This window comes from Danio aesculapii, chromosome 12 (genome assembly GCF_903798145.1).
Source record: "Danio aesculapii chromosome 12, fDanAes4.1, whole genome shotgun sequence".
In the NCBI taxonomy this organism is placed as follows: domain Eukaryota; kingdom Metazoa; phylum Chordata; class Actinopteri; order Cypriniformes; family Danionidae; genus Danio; species Danio aesculapii.
The window spans coordinates 8,790,090-8,814,637 of NC_079446.1; the positions used below are offsets into that span (position 1 = coordinate 8,790,090).

At 35.6% G+C, this 24,548-nt stretch overlaps 1 protein-coding gene across 18 annotated transcripts in view; it reads right to left on the minus strand.

The window, feature by feature from the left end:
• ank3b (ankyrin 3b) overlaps positions 1–24,548 on the minus strand; it is a 303,338-nt gene that overhangs the window by 98,544 nt on the left and 180,246 nt on the right. For all 18 annotated transcript variants that reach the window (XM_056470181.1, XM_056470174.1, XM_056470182.1 and 15 more), the window contains 6 exons: positions 21,732–21,830; positions 18,199–18,396; positions 14,755–14,853; positions 10,465–10,563; positions 9,876–9,974; positions 3,988–4,185 (listed from right to left, as the gene is read on the minus strand). In XM_056470181.1, the coding sequence (XP_056326156.1) occupies positions 3,988–4,185; positions 9,876–9,974; positions 10,465–10,563; positions 14,755–14,853; positions 18,199–18,396; positions 21,732–21,830 (792 nt within the window). The remainder of the gene's footprint in view (positions 1–3,987; positions 4,186–9,875; positions 9,975–10,464; positions 10,564–14,754; positions 14,854–18,198; positions 18,397–21,731; positions 21,831–24,548) is intronic.

Genomic DNA, 24,548 nt, shown 5'->3' on the forward strand with positions numbered 1-24,548 from the left:
ATACTAACTTACTATACTATAAATGAATACACACACACACACACACACACACATATATATGCACATTTATACATATTTATATATATGTATATATATATATATATATATATATATATATATATATATATATATATATATATATATATATATATATATATATATATATGTGTATATATATATATATATATATATATATATATATATATATATATATATATATATATATATATATATATATATATATATATATATGTGTGTGTATATATATATATATATATATATATATATATATATATATATATATATATATATATATATATATATATGTATATATACGTATATATGTGTGTAATTTGTGTTTATGTGTGTGTGTTTGTATAAATATATTATATAACAAATACACAGTGTATAACATTTGTGTATAACAAATACACAATGACACATACAAAACCGCACACACACAAACAAAAACATACACACAAAGACGCACAAACACAAAGCCACACACATGTATATATATGTTTTGTATGTGTCATTGTGTATTTGTGTATACACACACATATACACACACATATATATTTATATATACATATGTGTGTGTGAGTGTGTTTGTGATTAAGTGTGTGTGTGTGTGTGTGTGTGTGTGTGTGTGTGTGTGTGTGTGTGTGTGTGTGTGTGTGTGTGTGTGTGTGTGTGTGTGTGTGTTTGTATCTTTGTGTGTCTCTTTATAAATTGTAAATTTAAAAATTGGTGCCTCACTGTTTTCAATGAGAAACACAGTAACAATACACAAACTCTCCAAGGTCTTCACGTTAAAAAAATTATTTCCAGAAACAACTCTTTCCTTGCTATTTTTTCTCAGTGTGGGCGAACAGTCTGGTTTAAATGCTGTCTGTTTCAGGGACCTGAGAAATGTGAAAATAAAGCCCTGTGCTCAAAAACATAATCAATACAAACACCAAAACACTAACACATCCCACATGCAGCAACTCCTAAAGTTCCCAAACATCTTCAGATGTCCCTTATAACTGACACGATGTCAAAATCATGTAGTAATACAAAAGTGGTTTGTAATGTATTCCATGCACTGCAAATCAAACACCGCTAGCAAAACCCTCCGCATGTGGCAGTTTGGTGAGTTACAGTGATGGATGAGATGCTCTTTCTTTAAATGTGCAAGAGCTGCAAGAGTCTGCTTTTATGTGCTCAGCTAAAATGTCCAGGACAGAAATATAATGCATTTGATCTCGAAAACAGTTAGTAAACAGAGAATTGCTGATTTACGCTCAAGCCACAATTTAACACCGCTGTGTGATTTATGCTAATACTAAACGCATCAGGAAGTGTGATTTATGCCAGCGATAAGCTGCTGGGAATCAGTGTTGGGATTTCTATCTAGCTGTGTGAATCTAACTCAGAGAGGTTTCACGATGAGCCAGAGTTGATCACAAATCATTCTGAACACTGCATTAGCTTCCATTATTTATTAGTATTTTTTTTTCCCGCTGGGTAGTCAGCAGAGTACTTTTCAAAACAGACTGACATCTTTTTTAACATATCATTTGTGATTTAAAATCTACAACCCACCAGAATATTTATTTATTTAATAAGTTATTTATTTACTTGTAGAGGTGACTCTATTAAAACAGTAAAACATTCATTTTATTTTATATATATATACAGTGGGGAAAATATGTATTGAACACGTTACCGTTTTTCTCAGAAAACATATTTATAAGGGTACTGTTGATTTGAAATTTTCACTGGACGTTGGTAACAACCAAAGAAATCCATATATGCAACAGAAAACAAATCTAATCGGATTAAAAATGAAGTTATGTGTAATAAAATAAAATGACACAGGAAAAAAGTATTGAACACATGAAGAAAGGGAGGTGTAGAAAGGCAGTGAAAGCCCAGACAGCAGCTGAAATCTCTCAGTAGTTATTCAACAACCCTCTGCCCTTTCTCAGTGTAAATGAATATCAGCTATTTCAGTCCACCATCTACATTAGCAGGATGATGTAGATGAAACCAGAGTGGACATTTCAGCAAGACAATGATCCAAAACACAGGCAAGGAAACTCTCAAAAGCTTTCAGAGAAAGAAAATCAAGCTGTGGAATGGCCCAGCCAATCACCTGACATGAATTCAATTGAAAATACAAATTAAAGATCAGATTTGGTAGACGAGACCCACAGAACCGTCACGATTTTTACACTGTTGAAGTCTATTAAAAAAAAAAGCACAGCTGATCAATTCATGTGACTTTATTCTCCATACGAGGGGTGTCTTTATGCTTCCATAACCAAAAATGCCTTTTATATAAAGTATTAAATACGTTTCAGTAGTTCAGTACTTTCTCCATTTGTAATGTGTAGGTGTTTAAGGCGCACAACTAACACACTCTGCGCTGGACTTTAGACCTGCTTTCAGCTGGCCATTTGCGCAGTCTATTTCAGCTATAAAGAGCAACACGTCAACAATGCGCCGTAACACACCTCCTTCATAGACTGGCACACCTACGAGTCCCCAAAGTGGTGCAAATGGATTTGTTATTTGAACAACATGGCGTAAAACATGAAAATTAGGGTTGCGTTGGTCTGAAAATCGCAAACAAATCGCACCAAACACGTCTTGCGTCTTATTACACCGGGTGTATAATAGGGCCCCATGTGTATAATGGGAAAATGTGTTTAGATGAAACTCTGCCAAATACACACAGAACATTCAGAATTCATTTATAAACAGCAGCATCTCTGCTGTTTAATATTCAGAGGCACTAGTTCAAATTACAGTTCATGTTATATTTTGCTAAACTATGAACACATATAGAAAATGATGTGTGTTTGACTTGATCCCATTATTTTGTGCACAATTCATGCAATGCAGCAATCATAAAATCATGCCATATTCAGTTTTCAATTATGAATATCATTTTCGCTGTAGTTCTTTCACTTCTGGCTTGTTTATAGTAAAGTAAAGGGCAAAAGGCACATTTGCATAATGACTCGTTTTACTGAATAATCAGTTTAATGAATAATCTGAAACAGCCTCCTGTCTGAGTCATATAACATAACACGCTGTCAGCACAACACTGCTCACATGCTTGGTTTGTTCATAATTGAATTCATTTACCTATTTATCACAAACTCAACAGCTGATTGATGAAGAAGGGAGCTGTTTGCTCCATTAAACAGAACAGAACGAAATCAACATCCCATCGCAAGGCATAAAGAAAGCAAACGAGAGAGATCAAACAAGCGTATTTAAAAATCAACGAGCAGACCAGAATCATAGAAAAAAATGGACATGATACAAAATCAACCGGTTTAATAGAAGGAATCTTCAGCCACCACCGTGGAAACTATTGCTTTTTTTATTGGTCTGGTCACATGGCGTGTGTTGTTTTTTTGTGTCATGTGCTCTCCTGTATATTATCTAGTCCCACCCACCATTGGTTTATTATGTTTACCTGTTTGTTTGCCAATTATTTCTCCTTTATAGTCTCCTCATATCTGCTGTCCTGTGTCATCTTTCCAGTTTCGAGTCTTGTTTTGTCTAGTCGTGGCCAGTCCTGTCCAGCCCTGCTCTTCCCTGCCAGCCCAGTCAAGTTTGTTTTTGTGTTTTAGTTATGTTTTTCTCCCTCTGGGTAGTTTTTGCTGCCTTTTGTTTTATTTTATAATTAATAAACCCATGATTTTAGCCCTACGATTGAGTCATCCTTTCCTAAAACCTGACATAAACGCTGACATGAAGAAATCTAAATTTTTCTCAACTGATTTCTTTACTTTCATTGAACAAAAGTTCTAAGCAGGTTAAGTGAACTTAACACTGAGCTCAAAAAAGGTCCATCTCACTTACACTTAATATAACTTACAGTGTATCATTCTTGTAAAATAGCCATTGATCTCTAGTTTTTTTGCCACAGTCACAGCCAAATCTATAAAAGCTTTATGAATCATCCAGCTTTGTTTTATGACTGACCTTGGTAGTGATGCCAAGAGAGGCTCCGTTGTCCAGCAGGATGGATGCCACGTCTTTGTGGCCGTCCCGTGCAGCCAGGTGCAGTGGCGTGTATCCAGACGTGGTGGTGGAGTCGGGTGAAGCCCCATGCTGCAGCAGTTGCTGGACAATGTCTGGTTTTCCTAGACGACTGGATATATGCAACGGGGTCTGATCATCCTATAAACACACACACACACACATAAATAAGACATTTTGCTCTTGCTTTCCTTTATGGAGGTTGTAAAATGTACTAAACTAAAAAGGACAAAACTAAAGTGTCGCTCAGCATAATCGCTACAGTGCTCAGCATAATTGAGTACACCCCAATTTTGAAAATTAATATTTTTATCCATTCCTCAGTGAATATAGGCAATGTATTTTGGTGCATTTGAACAAAAGAGATTTATTGAACAGATTTATTTATTAAAATAATATTTTAGTCACCAAACATACTTAGAAATTTAGAAAGATAATACAATTAAATTCAAGCAAAATATTGCAAAAATTTTAATTTGCTTATTGCTAATTTTTGCTTAAATTTCCATTTTTTGCTTCACTTGATTTTTACTTTTTTAAATTTGTATTTAAAATTTTACTATAACCTAGAAATTTTGGTGTACTACTGTAGTTTATGAACTGTCGCCCAAACGCTGTTATTTTGTTAGATAAGCTCCAGATTTGGCTTCAGTACTGACTAATCTAATGTATGTGCACAAACATAATATTGTTTAGCTTCCTATAAAAATATGAATTTAAGATAGATTTGTGAGGGGATTTGTGTATATATATATGCTGAGCACTGTATGTTGGCTAGTGGGCTAATGTTATCTGTTTAGTTTGTTGCTAAAGGAATATTTTGTGACACATTCGCTTCCTCCCCATATGCACCAGACACCTTATTATAGATCTTTTTCTTTGTTGCTGCATGGAGGGCACCAGAGCGACGAGCAACTTCTAGTAGGATGCTTCGAACTTGTGCTCAGAATTGTCATCAGCGAGAGTAGTGTTTAATCAACTGGTAATTTTTAAATCCGAAAGTGGATTTCAGTAGCGTTTTGAGTAGCTTACAGAGTGTTTTTTGTTATGCACAACTTTGATTTTGATATAATTCTGTCAGATGCAGTTCAAGTGTGAGAGAAAAACACTCCTAATTTAGTGTCTGTCGTCAGATAAGATGTTAAAATACAGTGTCAGTGTTCCCTACCTGTCGGCTGTTATACTGTGCTCAGTGCGCACACACAAATTACACGCAATAAACATCATTGCATTATAAAGCAAACAATATTACTGGCATGACACTTAACATGTATGTAAGCCATGCAATTTCCAAAAATGACCAATAAAATTACGCTACTTAAACTCTTCTGGTTGATTTGCATGTTGATTCTAATTGGGAGCAGATTAGGTTTCATTTAGTTTGTGTGTATTATATGTTTGTGTAGTATTTACCTTGGTATGTGTTTTTCTGTCATTTTAAAATGCCATTTTATTTTCACTTTGTGCCACTCTTTCAATGTGTTAGTGTTACAGTATGTATGTGTGTCTGCTAAACCAATAAATACAAATCTACAAGGTGTTCCCACTGAGTTTTTGTAAGTTCTTATGTGGTTATTGGGGAGTTTTGAATGGGGTTGATTTTTGGTTCAAGTAAAAACAGTCCACGCTTGATATCACTATGATATTCTGATGAAAATCATGCAGGTCTAATCTCTGAAAGGTAAAAAAAAATTAACTCTTTGATTTTAAATAGGTCCTGGTGTGCTTTTGACACTTTTTTTAGAAGTGTGTTACTTTTTTTACAGGTACTGTGTTGCTTTTTTTGACCACAAACAAAGTTACAAAACACGAACTCCACAAACACAAATATCAGTATGCCCTGTTTCTGAACTCCCTCAAGAGGCTTGTTTGTAGCCCTGAGTTTTCTTCTGGAAACGTACCCGTCAAAACATCCTGACGTTCCTGCCCAAAGCAGGCCTGAGGAGGTGAGGGGAAAGAATGCGAAAGAAAGTTCGAATGCACAGACAATGCACCATCTTTCTGTGCACTCACAAAAAGTATAACCAGGCAAAGCCTTAAAGGGCACCTAGGTTACCCCTTTTTCCAGATTTAATATAAGACTTTTGTATCCCCAGAATGTGTCTGTAAAGTTTCAGCTCAAAACACCCATCAGATTATTTATTATAGCTGTCTGAAGTTTCTGTTTTCTGGCTGGTAAAAGCTTGTTGCTGTTTTTTTTGTACTGGGCCTTTAAGGCTAGTCCTCCCCGCCCAGCGTTCCTACGTGCCTGTCATCATGCCTCAATGGCTGCCCTCGGCTGCCTCAGGAAGCAGATCTTACGTCATGTTTGGGAGAAATACTACAGTAAGAACTTTACCAATGAGTATTTGATGCATTTGTGTGGAGCAACGATGAGTCACACACAATGTCGTTACAAAGTTCACGCACACACACACGGCGAGAACACACACACACACACACACACACACACACACACACACACACACACACACACACACACACACACACACACACACACACACACATCGCAGACACACACACACACACACATCGCAGACACACAAACAAACACATAGCGCAGACACGCACGCACGCACACACACACACACACACACACACACACACACAGCATGCGCGTTTAGCTTTGCACTGTTTTTGCACGCATATGTGACAGGATACAGGTTAACCTCCACTGCTGTATGGCTATCTGTTATGTTAATGTACAAAATAAACCTGATTTAATGTCCACAAACCAGGATTGAAGCGTCTTCTCTTATAATTGTTCTGACACGCGGCTGTGCTGATGAAGTGAATCTGAAGTAAATCGCTGTAATTCATTACACACATGCTCTGTTTTAAAATATTTTAAACCTGTAAAACTCACTCTTGATCACATTTGATTATGATTGATGATGCCAGCTAACCAAACAGACCTTTTATTCCCGGTTGCTTTGCGCACGTCCTGACTTGTTGATATGATTATATGCGCTACTAAGGAGACATGTTAATACGCAGCTGTCAATCAATATTGGTGGGCGGGGGACCGCACTCCTATGTCAAGTTGTGGTTGGTTTGAAAACCGTTCCAATTGGTCCACCGTTTTTATGTTGTTAAATTTGAGTGTGTTTAAATCACCCCAATTTGACTATCTATACATTATACCTACATATGTGTCTTTCCAAACAGCTTGAAAAGTAGATTTTTCACCATAGGTGCCCTTTACAATGCATGCAGATGTGTTGTGTGTTGTTTCCAGAGTAACTGAGGCACAAGCTGTAAAGACATGGCCCTCTAATAGAATGTGGGTGTGGGAAACAATGGCTCATTTGTATTTAAAAACACACTCACATAAAAACAGCATGTTATAACCTTGGCTGATTTTAAACTGGATATTCTCTAATACATTTTTGGAACACATGAGAGTTACATTACAACTCGTTAAACAGACAGTAAATGCTACGCCTTTAAAGGGATAGTTCACCCAAAAATTTGATTCTGTCACAATTTACTCAGCTTTGACTTCTTTCAAACTATTCTTCAGTATATCTTCTTTTGTGTACACCAGAACAAAAAAACTTAAAACTGTTTTGGAACAAATCAAAGGTGAGTAAATGATGACAGAATTCTTTTTTTTTTTTTGGTGAATCCTTTAAGATACTAGTAATCAGTTTGTTCACAACTTTAATCATTAACCCTAACCTGAGCAAAAGTATCAGAACTCATCTCTTAATAATGCCATCCCTTTAAATGGATATTTCACCCAAAAATTTTAATTCCGTCATTATTTACTCACCTTTGATTCATCCAAACCATTTGAGATTTATTGTTGTTCTGTTGAACCCAAAAGAAGATATTTTGAAGAATGTTGGAAACCTGTAACCATTGACTTCCATACTATTTGTTTTCCTACTAGGGATGTCAATGGTTATATTTTTACAAGATTCCTCAGTATATCTTCTTTTGTGTTGACCAGAACAAACAATAATAACAACCTCAAACTAGTTTGAAACAAGCAAAAGGTGGGTAAAGAATGGCAGAATTTACTTTTTTTTTTGGTGAACTATCTTGGTAAGGGTGAAATTTATAGCAGTTGACAACTTTGCAAAGGGTTAAGACTTTGTTCTAATCGTTAGCCCTAACCTAAGAAAAAGTATCAGAACTCATCTCTCAATAATGCCACCCCTTTAAAGGGATAGTTCACCCGGAATTTAAATTGTCATTATTTACTTACCTTTGATTCATCCAAACCATTTGAGATTTATTGTTGTTCTGTTGAACATGAAAGAAGATATTTTGAAGAATGTTGGATACCTGTAACCATTGACTTCCATACTATTTGCTTTTTCTACTATAGATGTCAATGGTTACAGTTTTACAAGTTTATTCAGTATATCTTCTTTTATGATTACCGGAAGAAAAAAATAATAATAACAAACTCAAACTGGTTTGAAACAAGTCATAGGTGAGTGAATGATGACAGAATTTACATTTTTTGGTGAACTATGCCTTTAAGTTACCAGTTTGTTGATCAGAAACCATCTCTACATAATGCCACCCCTTTCATAGTTTCCGCTACATTCATTCTTCCATGGTGGGCCGCCACGCCAAAATTCATTCCGCCACAGCTACATTACAGCTTCTCATTCAAAACATTTTTTTTTTTAATAGCGGGTGATAATCGCACCAAAACGTATTAAAGGGTAAGTGAATTATAACAGTGTGAACTTTTCTGTAACCGACCATAGTAGTGCTGTGCATCATTTGTTTTACCCTTTAAGGTTACGTGCTGACTGACTGACAGGTGCAAGAGGCCAGCAAACACGACTTTTAGCTGTTTCACTTTACTTCAGGACGCATTAATACTGCTCTGCAGGTCTATTGGAGATATTCATAAATATTCCTAGCAAATCTAATAAATGTTGGAGACATACTCATTACATAAACGCACTAAATCACTCTTAGCAGCGTTTATTTGAGAGCGCACAAGAAGATCTGCGCTTGAGCAGTGCGTATTTGAGGGCGCGCAAGAAGTTTTGTGCATGAGCAGAGGAAATCGGCACGTAAGTAAAGAGATTCGCATGCTGTAGGCTATTACATAAATGCGATCTCGACTCGTAATACTGCGCTCACGACTTTTGTCATTGAAATAACGCAACAGTAGATCTGTGTAAAAAAGGCCTGCAGCCACAGCTAGAAAAAATCCTAGAGGAAACGCTGGCTTTAAAGGGAGACTTCACCCAAAAATCAAAATGATGTCATTATTTACTCACCTTTTAATTCATCCAAACCATTTGAGATTGATTTTTAGTCTGTTGAACACAAAAGATGATATTTTGAAGAAAGTTGGAAACCTGTAACCATTGACTTCCATACGATTTGGTTTCCTACAATGCATGTCAATGTTTACAGGTCTACAAGATTCTTCAGCATATATAACCAGAACAAAAATACTCAAACTGGTTTAGAACAAGCCAAAGGTGGGTAAATGATGACATAATTTAATTGCTTTGGTGAACTATCCCTTTAAGCTTTTGTTGACAACTTAAATACTAAGGGTTAAGGCTTTGTTCTAATCATTTAACCCTAACCTGAGCAAAAGTATCAGCACTCGTCGGCGCCAATAGCCTAGTGATACTGTGCGCCGACATATAGCACTGATGTGCTCACGGCGACCTGAGTTAAATTCCCAGCTCGAGGTCCTTTGCCGATCCTTCACCTCTCTCTGCTCCCAAAGCTTTCCTGTCTGAAATATCTACTGTCCTATCGTAATAAAGGTGAAAACCCCTAAAAAAATAATTATTAAAAGTATCAGCACTCGTCTCTTCAAACAGCACTAATCTCTCACTCACCTTGGCTTTGGCGTCCACATCTGCTCCATTCGCCACCAGGAATTTCACCACGTTTGCTTGTCCTGCCCTGGCAGCCATATGGAGCGCCGTCTCTCCCCTCTAAAACACACACAGAGGAAGCTTCTGGAAAAAAGGTACTACTGTGTTTGGACAGTAAGCCTTTGTGTGTGTATGTGTCCCTGTGTGTGTACAGTCCTTTCATTAAACCCGGCCCCTCTGCCCAAACTCTCTTTGTTTTGACTGTCTAAATGAGCTGCACCCCAACAAAGCCTGAAGCATGTTTCTACAGTAACAGTGGCTCGCTGTTGGCCCACCGTCTGTCTGATGGGGAACAGTCGAGCATGATTACAGTCTGACTGTACTCTAATTACAGTAGACAGAGGAGCTCCAACCTGTGGTCAGACGTATGTTTAAGCACATAGATGGAGGCTGCTATTACCCTAAAAGGCTTTATGAAATATGAGACTAAACCAATGGCACGTTCCACAGAGGAGCACGTCTAAAATGGTTTTATTTTTGTTCATTATCAAAAGGAAACTTGTACAACTGTTTGTATGGTGTTGGCGGGGTTGGGGATGGTTGTACTCACCACATTCATTGTGTTAGGAGACGCTCCGTGATTTGTTAACTGAGTCACAATGTTTTCATGGCCCATAAAAGCAGCCACATGAATCGGCGTGAGTCCAGACTGCAAGAGACGCAGAAAAATGCAGCTTTAAAGCAATGCAAACTCAATGCTGAATATTACCACATTTTAAACACTCACACGCACACTCGTAGTGTTCCTCATAAAAAAAAACATGAGATTTGATTAAAAATGTTGATGGTGTGCTTTTTATGGAAGTTTATACTGTCGCTTTTGTCAAATATACATTTAAAAATTACAATAAACTGCAAAAATAAAAAAGTCAAGTGTAAAATGTGAAGCTACACAGTAAAAACTGATTAGTTGACTTTCTACATTTATTTATTTATTTTTCTATTATTATCATCCTTTTACACTTCTTTTTAATCCGCCCAATATAACCAAACATCCACGATTGATTAAGTAGTGGAAAATCTTCTCTCGTTTACCTGTTTCGTTTAGTGTGTGCAAGATCTGTCAACGCGCCCACAGACAGTCTCACATGCTCTGCGGACCCACAGAGGAGTGCCTTTTTGGGACTTCAAAAAATTCGTTCAGCCAGGTTTCTAAATCTCCTAAAATGTCTGGGATTCAATTTTTGCTTTCTAAAATAAAAAAGTCAAGTGTAAAATGTGAAGCTTCACTGTAAAAACTGATTAGTTGACTTTAAAAAAAGTGAGCAAACCTGTTGCTTTTAAAGTGATTTGTTGACTACTTAAAGTAAACATGTTCATTTTAATTAATATTTTAATTTACATTTTAATGTATAATTTGTCAAATATACATTTAAGAATTACAATAAACTCCCAAAAATAAAAAACTCAAGTGTAAAACTAGAAGATACACCGTAAACATTGATTAGTTGACTAAAAAAGTGAGTAAACCTGTTGCTTTTAAAGGGATTTGTTGACTGTACTTAATGTAAACACCTTCATTTTAATTATTAATTTTAAGGCAACAGGTTTACTCACTTTTTTCAAAGTGTTGACGAAGTGGCATTCATGGAGGCCAGATTCTGCTTTAGATTAAAGATAAGTTTATACTGTCGCTTTTGTCAAATATACATTTAAAAATTACAATAAACTGCAAAAATAAAAAAGTCAAGTGTAAAACGTGAAGCTACACTTTAAAAACTGATTAGTTGACTTTAAAAAAAGTGAGCAAACCTGTTGCTTTTAAAGTGATTTGTTGACTACTTAAAGTAAAAATGTTCAATTTAATTAATAATTAAAAGGCAACCGGTTTACTCAATTTTTTCACGTAAAGATTTGATTGAAAATGTTGATGGAGTGCTATTTATGGAAAGCAGATTCTGCTGTAGATATAAGATGAGTATATACTGTCGCATTTGTCAAATATACATTTAAGAATTACAATAAACTCCCAAAAATAAAAAAGTCAAGTGTAAAACTGGAAGATACACCGTAAGCATTGATTAGTTGAGTAAAAAAGTGAGTAAACCTGTTGATTTTAAAGGGATTTGTTGACTGTACTTAATGTAAACACGCTCATTTTAATTATTAATTTTAAGGCAACAGGTTTACTCACTTTTTTGCAAAGTGTTGACGAAGTTGCATTCATGGAGGCCAGATTCTGCTTTAGATTAAAGATAAGCTTATGCTTAAGCATTTTCTCAGAAGCGGTACGTTTGCTTTTTAACACAGTGCTTCCCACACAGTCTTTACTTGAGCGGGCCGTTAAGGTATACTGTATTAACGGCCACCTAAGTATATTTAGTGATACATTTATTTATTTATTTTTCTATTATTGTCATCCTTTTACTTTTTTTTTATCCGCCCAATATAACCAAACATCCGCGATTGATTAAGTAGTGGAAAATCTTCTCTCGTTTACCTGTTTCGTTTAGTGTGCGCAAGTTCTGTCAACGCGCCTACAGACAGTCTCACATTCGTTCAGCCAGGTTTCTAAATCTTAAAAATGTTTACTTTCTAACGCTGTTGTTAATTGTATTAATTTTTGCATTAAGCCTACGCTCGCTTGTCAACACAGTCACGATAGAATCATTTCATAATTCATTATTTTAATCTAAACGACTCAGAAAAACGTTACTGTATACTTGAAGAGGATGAAATGACTGGTCTAAACTGACTGCAGAATATATGTACACAATTAGTAATGGTTAATCAACGCATTTGCCTTATTTAAATAATCTACACGTTTTAATCTTGTAATTATTGTCTGTTTTTATTCCTTTTTCTGTCATTTATTTCTCATTTGCTGATTACTTTTTATAATTTGATGATGTTAATATATTACAAACTAAAACGCTTTGGCATTCATGTTTGTTTCGAACTTGAAACAGAGAGAGAAGCAGATTTTACCTGCAGAGAAATTGGAGAGAAATTGTAGATTTCTTTTTTTATTATTTCAACAGTCTTTTTTACTTTAACCCATTGAAAAGAAACAGTGTGTAATAGTGTCATAATAAATAAAATTATTGTTAAAATGAAGTTTTGTTTGTCACCTATAGTTAACTATTTACGTCATGTGGGTAAATAATGTGTTTTAATCCGACTACCCCCGCAAGTATATTTCAAACCTGTTGGAAGCACTGTAACTTATTTGAAATATTTTCCATAGCTAAAAAGAAGGACATATTATCGGTCCACTTTTGTAATGTATTTTGATATCTAATATCACAATAGTGATGCTGTGAGCTTTAAAGTTGAATCGTCAGATGTATTAACCAGTACAGTATATGTAATAAAGTATATGTAATAAAGATGCAGTTGCATAATATGAAGTGATAACATCATATCGACTGGCAGAAATATATTGTGAAATATAAGCTGCAAATATTTTTGTTTATGTGCAAAAACAGCACAATGGTTTCATTTAAAGGAAATGTACAGTAAATAAAACAAATACATGAGGAATTTAGGAAATTTAAAAACCCTATCAACTTGGCTTAAAAAGAATAATGAGATGAAAAAAGCATTCATATCTTGCAGAACTGCTCAAATGACATTAAAACCTCTGAGAAATGCAACCCGACTGTGCTCAAGACAATGTTCTTGACACTTTTATTTATTTATTTTTTATAATAAATGATGTCCTGAAAAAAGAGTGAGACCAAACTCCCTCCATTTATCACAGTTGCTACGATGCTGGTTTCCACAGACAACCAATATCTCTTACAAAAGCCTAAGCAAACTTTCTTACATTCAGTGTTATTAAACGGTAAACTGTTGGGTTTAGGGTTGGGGTAGGAGTAGACATTTAAAAATACAATTTATTGGGTAATTTAATAGATTATATTAATAATAATCAGTACAACTACTGTCTTTACATAGTGTGATGGTTGGGTTTAGGGTTGGGGTAGGAGTAGACGTTAAAAAATACAATTTATTGGGTAATTTAATAGATTATATTAATAATAATCAGTACAACTACTGTTTTTACATAGTGTGATGGTTGGGTTTAGGGTTGGGGTGGGGGTAGTCATTAAAAAATACAATTTATTGGGTAATTTAATCGATAATATTAATAAAACTTGGTACAACTACTGTTTTTACATACTGTGACGGTTGGGTCTAGGCTTGGGGTGGGGGTAGTCATTAAAAATACAATTTATTGGGTAATTTAATAGATAATATTAATAATATTTGGTACAACTACTGTTTTTACGTTACTGTGACGGTTGGGTTTAGGGTTGGGGTGAGCGTAGACGTTAAAAAAATACATTTTATTGTTTAATTTAATAGATGATATTAATAATACTTGGTACAACTACTGTTTTTACATTACTGTGACGGAGGAGTTTAGGGTTGGGGTGAGCATAGACGTTAAAAAAATACATTTTATTGTTTAATTTAATAGATGCTATTAATAATACTCTGTACAGCTACTCTTTTTAGCTGTGAAGGTTGGGTTTAGGGTTGGGGTAGGGGTAGACATTAATAAAATACAATAAATGGGAAATTTAATAAATAATAGAAATAATTCTTGTTAACTTCCAGCCGCAATCTTAACTGATCTAGTAACAACCCTTAAATTTGACATTAAAACCTCTGAGAAATGCAACCCGACTGTTCTTAAGACAATGCTCTTCACACTTTTATTTATTTCTTTATAAGTCCTGAAAAGCTAGTAAGACCAAACTCCCTCCATTTATCACAGTTGCTACGAGCCTGGTTTCCACAGACAACCAATATCTCTTACAAAGGCCTAAGCAAACTTTCTAACATTCAGTGTTATTAAACGATTTAAAGCAAACTCTCTTTCTCTACTCACCTCAGTCACAGCCTGAATGGACGCTCCGTGTTTCAGCAGCAGCTCCATCACTTTAATCCTGTTCTTCTTGCAAGCGATGTGAAGTGGTGTAAAACCATTCTACAAAAAAATAAGAGTGTTTTTACTCCAGCTTCCTACTGAAAATCTGCTTGTGCTTTGACCATAACCAGATGACTGAAGAGTTAAGAAAGCTTTGTTTCCAGACGGATGAAAACACGTGGCTCCTGCTGCTCAATGCTTGGCAGACTTCTTGTCTTTCTACAGTTTTCTTTCTTTCTTCTTTTTTTTCTCCTCATAAACTGCCGCGACACGCCCGCTCTCTAACCATTACTTCAGAGCATGACAGTATGCGCTGTGCTCTGTGCCAAGAGTGGCTTTTTACGGATCGCCATGGCACTGTGCGGAAACAAAACATGCTACATGTCATAACTTTCCAATCTGAGTGTGCAGATATAACATTTTGAGAATAGCATCTAATATGGAAGAAAAAAATAAGGGGTATTATTAGATTTATACAATACTTAAAAAAAAAACATTTAAATAATTTAATATCTGTGGTCCTTAATAAACATTAATTTGTTTAAAAAACATCTGTAAGTCAATCACAATTTGGGCTAAAATAATATCTGATGTATAATGCAAAAAATGCTAAAACACTGTGTAATATCATTGGCTAATTGTACCTTTTTGGGGGGCGGGGGATGGGGGGAGGCATTGGTTACTCAGGCTCACTGGATGTAAAACAATTGCAAAACTCCCCAAACCTACCGTACCTATTTTTGCAATTTGCAGGATTTCAATGAACTGCCAACTATTCCAGCATATGTTTTATGCAGTGGATGGCCTTTCAGCCGCAGCCCAGTACTGGAAAACACCCATACAATCTTATTCACACACACTCATACACACTCATACACTATGGCCAATTTAGTTCCAATCCAATTCACCTTTAGCGCTTGTCTGGGGACTGTGGGAGAAATCGAAGCACCTGGAGGAAACTCACTTGAACACCAGGAGAACATGCAAACTTCATATAGAAGTGCCAACTGGGTTCTCGAAACAGTGACCTTCTTGCTCTGATGCGAAAGTGCTAACCAGTGAGCCACCATGCCGTCACTTATACTTTTTCACACAATTTATAAATATTAAATTATTAGTTAAGACTCTGCACAATAGTATTTTATCACCTTTAATCACGTACCATTATGCATGATTCATAATCTAGTATAAAGACAACATTACATATCTATTTTTATATATTAGGCTTTTCCATTGTACTGTGGTAAACTTGCTGGTTAACTCTTAAAATACAGCATTAATCCCATGAAAAGAGCTCAAAGCCATGTAAAGTGCCTAATGTAAAGTTTACCTTACCCTAATGCATTTTTGTTGTATATTTTTATATAAAACACCGTTGGTTAAGTTTAAGGTTAGGTATAAGTTTAGGTAATGTTTTGTAGATGGTTTAAAAAAAAATTATGTCAGTAAATGACTTTTTGATTTCCTAATTTGGGTGAAACATATTTCTTTTTGCACCACGTGCACGTATCTTTACATTTAGTCTTTATTGTAGACATTTACATATGCACGTAAGTGATTAGTGAGACTCAAATTTACATTAGTACTGGACAAAAATGAATTATGATTAATCACATCGAAAATAAAAGTTTGTTTTGACATAATATATGCGTGTGTACTGTGTATATACATATAAATACACACATGCATGCATATATTTGAGAACATATTTATTATTATTTAGACATAAAATATATACACTACCGGTCAAAAGTTTGGGGTCAGTAGGATTTCTTTAATGTTTTAAAATAAGCTTCTCTTGCTCACCAAGGCTGAATTTATTTAATCAGGAATACAGTACAAATCGTAAAATTGTGAAATGTTATTGCGCTATAAAATAACTGTTCAAATTTAGCTTATAATTTAATTTAATAATTTATTCAAGTGATTTCATAGATGCATTTTCAGCTTGATTACTCCAGTCTTCAGAGTCACATGATCCTTCAGAAATCACTTTGATATTACTTTTATTATTATTATTATTATTATTATTACTATTATTATTATTATTATTAATGGTAATAGTAATAAAAGCAATAATGACTGGAGTGATAATTTCATTTGAAACTTTGATACAGTAAGTAATAAATACATATTTAATAAACAAATATTTAACAATTTAACATATAATAAAACTTATAATAATAAAAAAAACCTGACCTAAAAATATAGCTAAAAGGGGCTAATAATTTTGACCTTAAAAAGTTTGTTAAAAATTAAAAACTGCTTTTATTCTCGCTGAAAAAAAAAAACAAATAAGACTTTCACCAGAAGAAAAAATATTATCAGACATACTGTGAAAACGTCCTTGCTCTGTTAAACATCATTTGGGAAATATTTAAAAGAGAAAAAAAAATCAAAGGGGGGCTAATAATTCTGACTTCAATTGAGTGTGAAGTCACACAACACACACACACGCACGCACGCACGCACGGACGCACACACACACACATGATACAATTTCAATTTAAATATCTAAATTTAAAATATCAATTTAAATATCTGTGTAATATCTATAAAAAATATCTATGTTTATATAGTTTTGTTTCTAAGTATGTGTGTGTATCATAAATAATAAATAAATATATACACAATATGTAAAAAAAATATATATATAAAACACACACATATATTATGTTAAAAAAAATTATTTTGGATGTGATTAATAGCGATTAATCTTTGCCCAGCACTATTTTTATGTTTTTTTTTATTATTCTAACCAGTTTTCAAGGTGCAAGTTTGGATATTCTCAGTGGTTTTGGTCTCACTGTATGTGACAGCAGTAAAGCACCTTCCCTTTGCATGCTGTCACAAACGCAAGTGTGTGGGAATTGGAAAAAAAATAGCTTATGGCAGTGGAAAAGGGCTAAAAAATATGGATCTCTACCTGTAGGATTTTGTAACCGGATCCCAATTCTACCCCTTAGCCCTTTCCCTTACCCTCAGTTCATGTGAAGGGGTAGGGACGTCCCAACTCTCTTTAACTTGAAGGTGCAGGGCTAAAGGGTAGATAGTTCTTGAACCTGAGATTTTCCTAGAAATTCATTAGAAACCAAGGGGTACAACAATTTCCCCGAATACATCAGCTACAACGGCAACATGGCTCATGAAGTAAGAGCTTGTGATGGCATATGATGAAGTGTGTAGGTGTTGTAGTGCTGTCCCATTTCTAAGGGTACATTTTGAAGCTCTTCCCTTCACACTCTGCTTTAAGAGCCAAGAGGAAGAGGTAGTAGTAAAAAAATTGTTTTGGAATTGGGTCTAAATGTAAAAGTTGCATTGATGAAATAAGGAACTTACTTTGCAGTTGGGGACATAATATTACAGACATGGATAACAAAATCTCTTATTTCACATAAGACTCACCAGTGCTTTGGCATTAGGATTGGCCCTCTTGTCCACTAGGACCTTGGCAACTTTGTAGTGTCCGCAGTGTGCAGCGACGTGCAGGGCGGTCAGGTAATCGTTGGTGACATCGTCCACAGGCACCTCATGATGAATCAAGAGCTGGACGCAGTTCAGATGATCTCCCTGCGTGGCCATGTGCAGCGGCGACAAGCCATTCTGTTGAAACAAACAGCAGTTTAAGATATGACGAAATCAAAATAACTGAACGACTTTCACTTCTCTATTTTTCTGGCATCATAGGAATCACAGACAGATCAAATCTTAAACAGTTTATCATCCCTCTGCAAGGTTCATACACATTTTACTACTAGAAATTTTCCAATACTTTGAGGTAAATATTCATGATTAGGCCCATAAGGAATCTGTGCATGAAGAATTTTAGCCCATCACTGATCTATATATTTACTTGTGTAAATGTGTGTGAATTTATATTTATTCAGTTTTTAAATTAATTACAGTTATATTATTGACTAATATGAAAATGTTCATATGATTTATTTCTAATACAATTTGTACATTTTTTTCTGTCTTTTAGAAGATATATTATATGAGAGACTTGCATTGTTTACGAAATATGTGGATCTGATTTGCATTGTAAACACTAAATAAAAGTTAAAAAGGTATATTTTTTTATTTCATATATTAGGTTTTTAGTTCTGATACTCGCAAAATCATTCATTCATTTATTCATTCATTTTTCTTAGGCCTTGTCTCTAATTCAGAGGTCGCCACAGCGGAATGAACTGCCAACTATTCCAGCATATGTTTTACGCAGCAGATGCCCTTTCACATACAAACCCAGTACTGGGAAACACCCATACACTTTCACATTCACACACACACACTCACACACTACGGCCAATTTTAAATATTTAAGATCTGTGGTCCTTAATCAACATTAATTTGTTGCAAACGTATGTCAGTCAATCAGAAATTGGGCTACAATAACATAAGACGCATATTGCACAAAACAATGACAAAATACTCTGTAATCTTAATGGCTCGCTGTAACTTTTTTGAGGGGTGGGAGTTACTCAAGCTCACTGGATGTAAAATACTTACAAAACTCCCAAAACATACCAGTATTTACAATTTGCAGTTTGTGCAAAATAGTGACAGTGTCTATACAATTTATATTAATGTAATTACAAGCAACAATATACTCAGGTATGGTGTGGCGTTGACACGAGGCTCAATTGGTACTAATGGGCCCAAAGTGTACCAAGAAAATATCCCCCACACCATTACACCACTACCAGCAGCCTGAACCGTTGATACAAGGCAGGATGGATCCGAGACTCATCAGAGCAGGCAATGTTTTTCCAATCTTCTATGGTCTAATTTTGGTGAGTCTGTGCGAATTATAACCTCAGTTTCCCGTTCTTAGCTGACAGGAGTTTCTGTCACCAACAACCATGCCACGTTCAAAGTCACTTAAATCACCTTTCTTCCCCATTCTGATGCTCAGTTTGAACTGCTTGACCATGTTTACCAGGTGTACCTAATAAAGTGGCCAGTGAGTGTATTTTTAAACAAATTTCCATGATATATTCCATCGGGTTGTTTATTTAGTTTTCCAAAACCTTTCCACGCCTTGTCAAAATTCCATGACTTTTCCAGGTTTTCCACAACCATATGAACCCTGCCTTGAAGAATTTGGATAATATTCAGACAAAATAATATCCCTTTCAAAAAAAAAGGACATCTGGGGTAAAAGAACAGCGTGAGGCTATTTATACGTCAATATTTATACGAAAACAAGTGCTCTATTGTGACATTAATTGGCCCGGATGTTATCTAATTTGGCGAGAAGTCTCTGACCATGTTTTGCTTCGCTTTTCAGATTCCAGGAAAGTGTTCAGTGATGCAATGGAAAAAACTGAAGAAAAAGTGATAATGTCACATCTGCATACACTTAAGGAAGGGGCCATTCAAAAAATTATGTCATTTACTCGCCATCTTGTCATTCTAAACGAATGTAACCCTTCCTAGAAAACAACACAAAAGTTGATTCCAAAGTCGGGGTTTGAAAGTCGACACTGTCGTTTTCTGTAGAGCTGCTTTATGGCTAAATCAAAATAGTTTCATAATTGATAAACGTTGAAACATCAACTTTCAACTGAACTGAATCAACATTGACTGACTCGAGCTGAATAATGACTCTGATGCCTTCAGTATTGAACTTGTTCCATAATTTATTAACATTGCAGTGTCACTGAACTGAACTGAGTCAACACTGAACTGACTTCAACTGCATACTATTGTTTTTGTCAATCTGCTTATAGCCTCATTTCATAGTTGAGGAGCTTTGCATGTATTTTGAATCCATACTGAAGTTGTCTGAGATTAATAATGAACACATAATCTTCTATAAAGCTGTTTTATAGTTGAAAATGCTTTATTACTGATACATTTTGTAACATTATTTACCTGTTTATTAGGGTTAAGTTGCATTGAATCAAATCATTAATAAAAGGTGTGACAAAAAAGTAAAAAAAAGGCTGCTTTTATAAATAAAACCCAAATAATAAACAAACAAATCCACCATCAAAACAAAAAGATATGCGCTCGGAATTTCATTTTGTTTAGCTCACAATGTTCTCATTCATACATATATATGGAAAAGAGCAGCAAGAACACACTAAATATCTCCATTTGTGTTCTATAGAAGGGCGTATGTCAGATGCAATTGAATTGATGTTAAGGTGAGGGAACCATACATATGTATACATTGATTCCTCTTTCAACCACTCCAGAGATACCAATATTTGATCACTCATGAAAAAATCTATGAGTTTTGAATTTAGAAACCACAACATTGTGTAGTCTCTGGTTGATTTAAATGACATTTTCTGAAGAAGAATGTTGACTTTTCAGTGCTAATAATACAGTATGTTGGTTTGTTTTACACTGTATGTACTGCATTAACATAATACCACAGATTTTTAAACTATGGTAAATTATTAAAGGGACAGTTCACCCAAAAATGAAAACTTTCTCACCATTCACCCCTACTCAAGTGGTTCAAACTTGAATTTCTTTCTTCTTTTGAACACAAGATAAGATTTTCTAAAAAAAAGTTGAAAGAAAGCAGCGACTGACATCCTTAGTAGGAACAAAATTACTGTGGAAGTGAATGTAGGACCTTCTTCAAAACATCTTCCCTTGTGGTCAACAGAAGAAAGAATCTCAAATGAGTGGAGCATGAGTAAATGATGGCAGAATTTTCATTTTGAAGTAAATTTTCGCTTTAACCAGCATGATTTTGGATTGTGTTGAAGTCTACTACAAATATAAATGCACATGCATAGAGCTATGCTTGCAGAAGCACATAAAAGTGCTCACAGATCAGCTTTAACAATGTAAATATGGCAAACACCCTTTGTATAATAGCCCAAAGAAACAGCCATTCACAATCTATGGCATATTCAGTGGCAGAATATGTGTATTATGGTGATCTGTGCTTTTGAAGGCGAAACCCCAATTCTAACCTTTGTTTTTGAAAGGATGGGTGCTCCGCGATCCAGCAACATCTCAACCACTTGCTCATGACCGCTCCTCGCTCCACAGTGTAAAGGTGTCAGACCGTCCTGGAGATTAGAAAACAAACACACATATTACACACGACTCACTTAGATCCCAGAATCGAAAAACGTCATCTATTATTTTTATTCCATTCCATTTGAGTGCTACATACTGTACGTAAATGTGCCAATATGTCAAACAAACACACAATGGGCTCTATTTTAACAATCTAAGCCACAGACGTCAAATCCAGTTCCTGGAGGGCCGCAGCTCTGCACAGTTTAGCTTTAACCCTAATTAAACACACCCGATCAAACTAATTGTGTCCTTCAAGCTTGTTTGAAGCCGACAGGTAAGTTTGTTGAAGCAAGGTTGGAACCCGTGCAGAGCTGCGGCCCTCCAGGATCTGGATTTGACACCTTTGATCTAAGCACACAGTCTAAAGTGCACTTACTTTAAGGCTTGTGCGAGTCCACTTATGCTATTTTAAGAATGGAAAAACGGTCCCAGTGAATGGTCTAAAAGTGTTGTTTCTATTGTCTTAATAAGTTATGGGTGTGCTTTGGGCATCACTTGGATTAAACCAATCAAATCATCTCCCATTCCCATTAAGTGTGACTTGTGATCGTGCCATGGTGCAATTTCTATTTACATGGCAGGCTTTGTAAGCAGAAAAACTGACCACTTCACTAGTGAGGAAAATGCTTGTGTGCCAAGTTAAAGCAAGCAGGCCATCTACAGCCACCAAAGCCCCCTGAGGTGAAGAAAGCATGGGAGGAGGTAGCAGCTTTTTTATATATATATATATATATATATATATATATATATATATATATATATATATATATATATATATATATATATATATATATATATATATATATATATATATATATACAATAATAATTGTTTATATTTTTTCCTTTAATTTTTCATATTTAAAGGTATTTCTGTGCTGCTGCAAATCCCTCTGTAATAAGTAATGTGTTTGTGCATTTTAGATGACTAAAAGCTGCTCTAAAGTCAATAGCGCAGGGTTTTTTTGTTTGTTTTTATATTTAGAGCAGTGGTTCTCAATCATGTTTCTGGAGGACCACCAGCTCTGCACATTTGCCATGTTTCCTTGAACAAACACACCTGATTCAGATCCTCAGCTCATTAGCAGAGGCTGCAAGACTTGAAAAGAGTGTGGCAGACAAAGGACATATGCAAAACAGTGGTCCACCAGGAATGTGGTTGAGAACCACTGATTTTAGAGCACGTTAGCGATCCAAAATGTGCACACGTTACTTTTTACACGCACAGGGATGCACAGCAGCACATAAATATCTTTAAATATGAAACATTTAAGATGCTGAGCATACCTGTGTGTGTAAGAAGTAGCTTAGATGCCAGAATCTACAAACATCATCCATTATCATCATCCCAGTCCATCAACTACTACATAGATGTGGCAATATGTCAAACAAACACACAATAGGCTCACAATGCGAAACCACTTTTGGTATTTTAAGGATGTAAAAAACGTTTGTGTTTTGGGCGTAACATGCATTAAACCAATCAGACTTTCATCTCCCATTCCCTTTAGAAGTGAGTTGTGATCAAGCCACGGCGCACTATGCAGAGGCTGCAAGACTTGAAAAGGGTGTAGCAGACAAAGAACACATGCAAAATGGTGGTCCACCAAGAATGTGGTTGAGAACCACTGATTTTAGAGCGTATTAGTGATCCAAAACGTGCACACATGTAACTTTTTCCACACACAGGGATGCGCAATCAGACTTTCATCTCCCATTCCCTTTAAGAGTGAGTTGTGATCAGATCATGGCCTACTATGCAGAGGCTGCAAGACAAACAAAGGACACATGCAAAACGGTGGTCCATCAGGAATAAGGTTGAGATGCACTGATTTTAGAGCGTTTTAGTGATCCAAAAAGTGCACACATGTTACTTTTTACACACACAGGGATGCACAGCAGCAGATAAACATCTTTAAATATGAAACATTTAAGATGCTGCGCATACTTGTGTGTGTAAAAAGTAGCTTTGATCCCAGAATCTACAAACGTCAGTCATTATCATCATTCTATTCCATCAACTACTACATAGATATGGCAATATGTCAAACAAACACACAATAGGCTCAGAATGCCAATCCACTTTTGGTATTTTAAGGACGTAAAAAAAGTCTGTGGCTGCATCCGAAACCGCCTACTTCTCAGTAGGTACTGCATTTGAATTTAAACGTACTACTCAACCGTTAGAAAAGTACGTTCTATACAGTATGAATGTGAGAAGTATGAATGGAATTTGAACGTACTACATCTGCCATTTTGTGACCTACCTGCGTCAGTTGCATCGCTTAAGTCCCATTCATGAATTCTCTCGCAGAGCATCATGGGATAGCACAGAGTGCATGGGATGCGCACTTCAGAATCTCGCCAGAAGTAGTACTGATTTTCTAATTTTATGAATTCGGACATACTACTCGGCTCGCATACTGATTTTACCATACTGTATGTATGTACATAGTATGGAAGTATGCGGTTTCGGATGCAGCCTGTGTTTTGGGCGTAACATGCATTAGACCAATCAGACTTTCATCTCCCATTCCCTTTAAGAGTTGTGATCAGATGATGCCGCACTATGCAAAGGCTGCAAGACAAACAAAGGACACATGCAAAATGGTGGTCCATCAGTAATAAGGTTGAGAACCACTGATTTTAGAGTGTGTTAGTGATCCAAAACGTGCACACAAGTTACTTTTTACACACACAGGGATG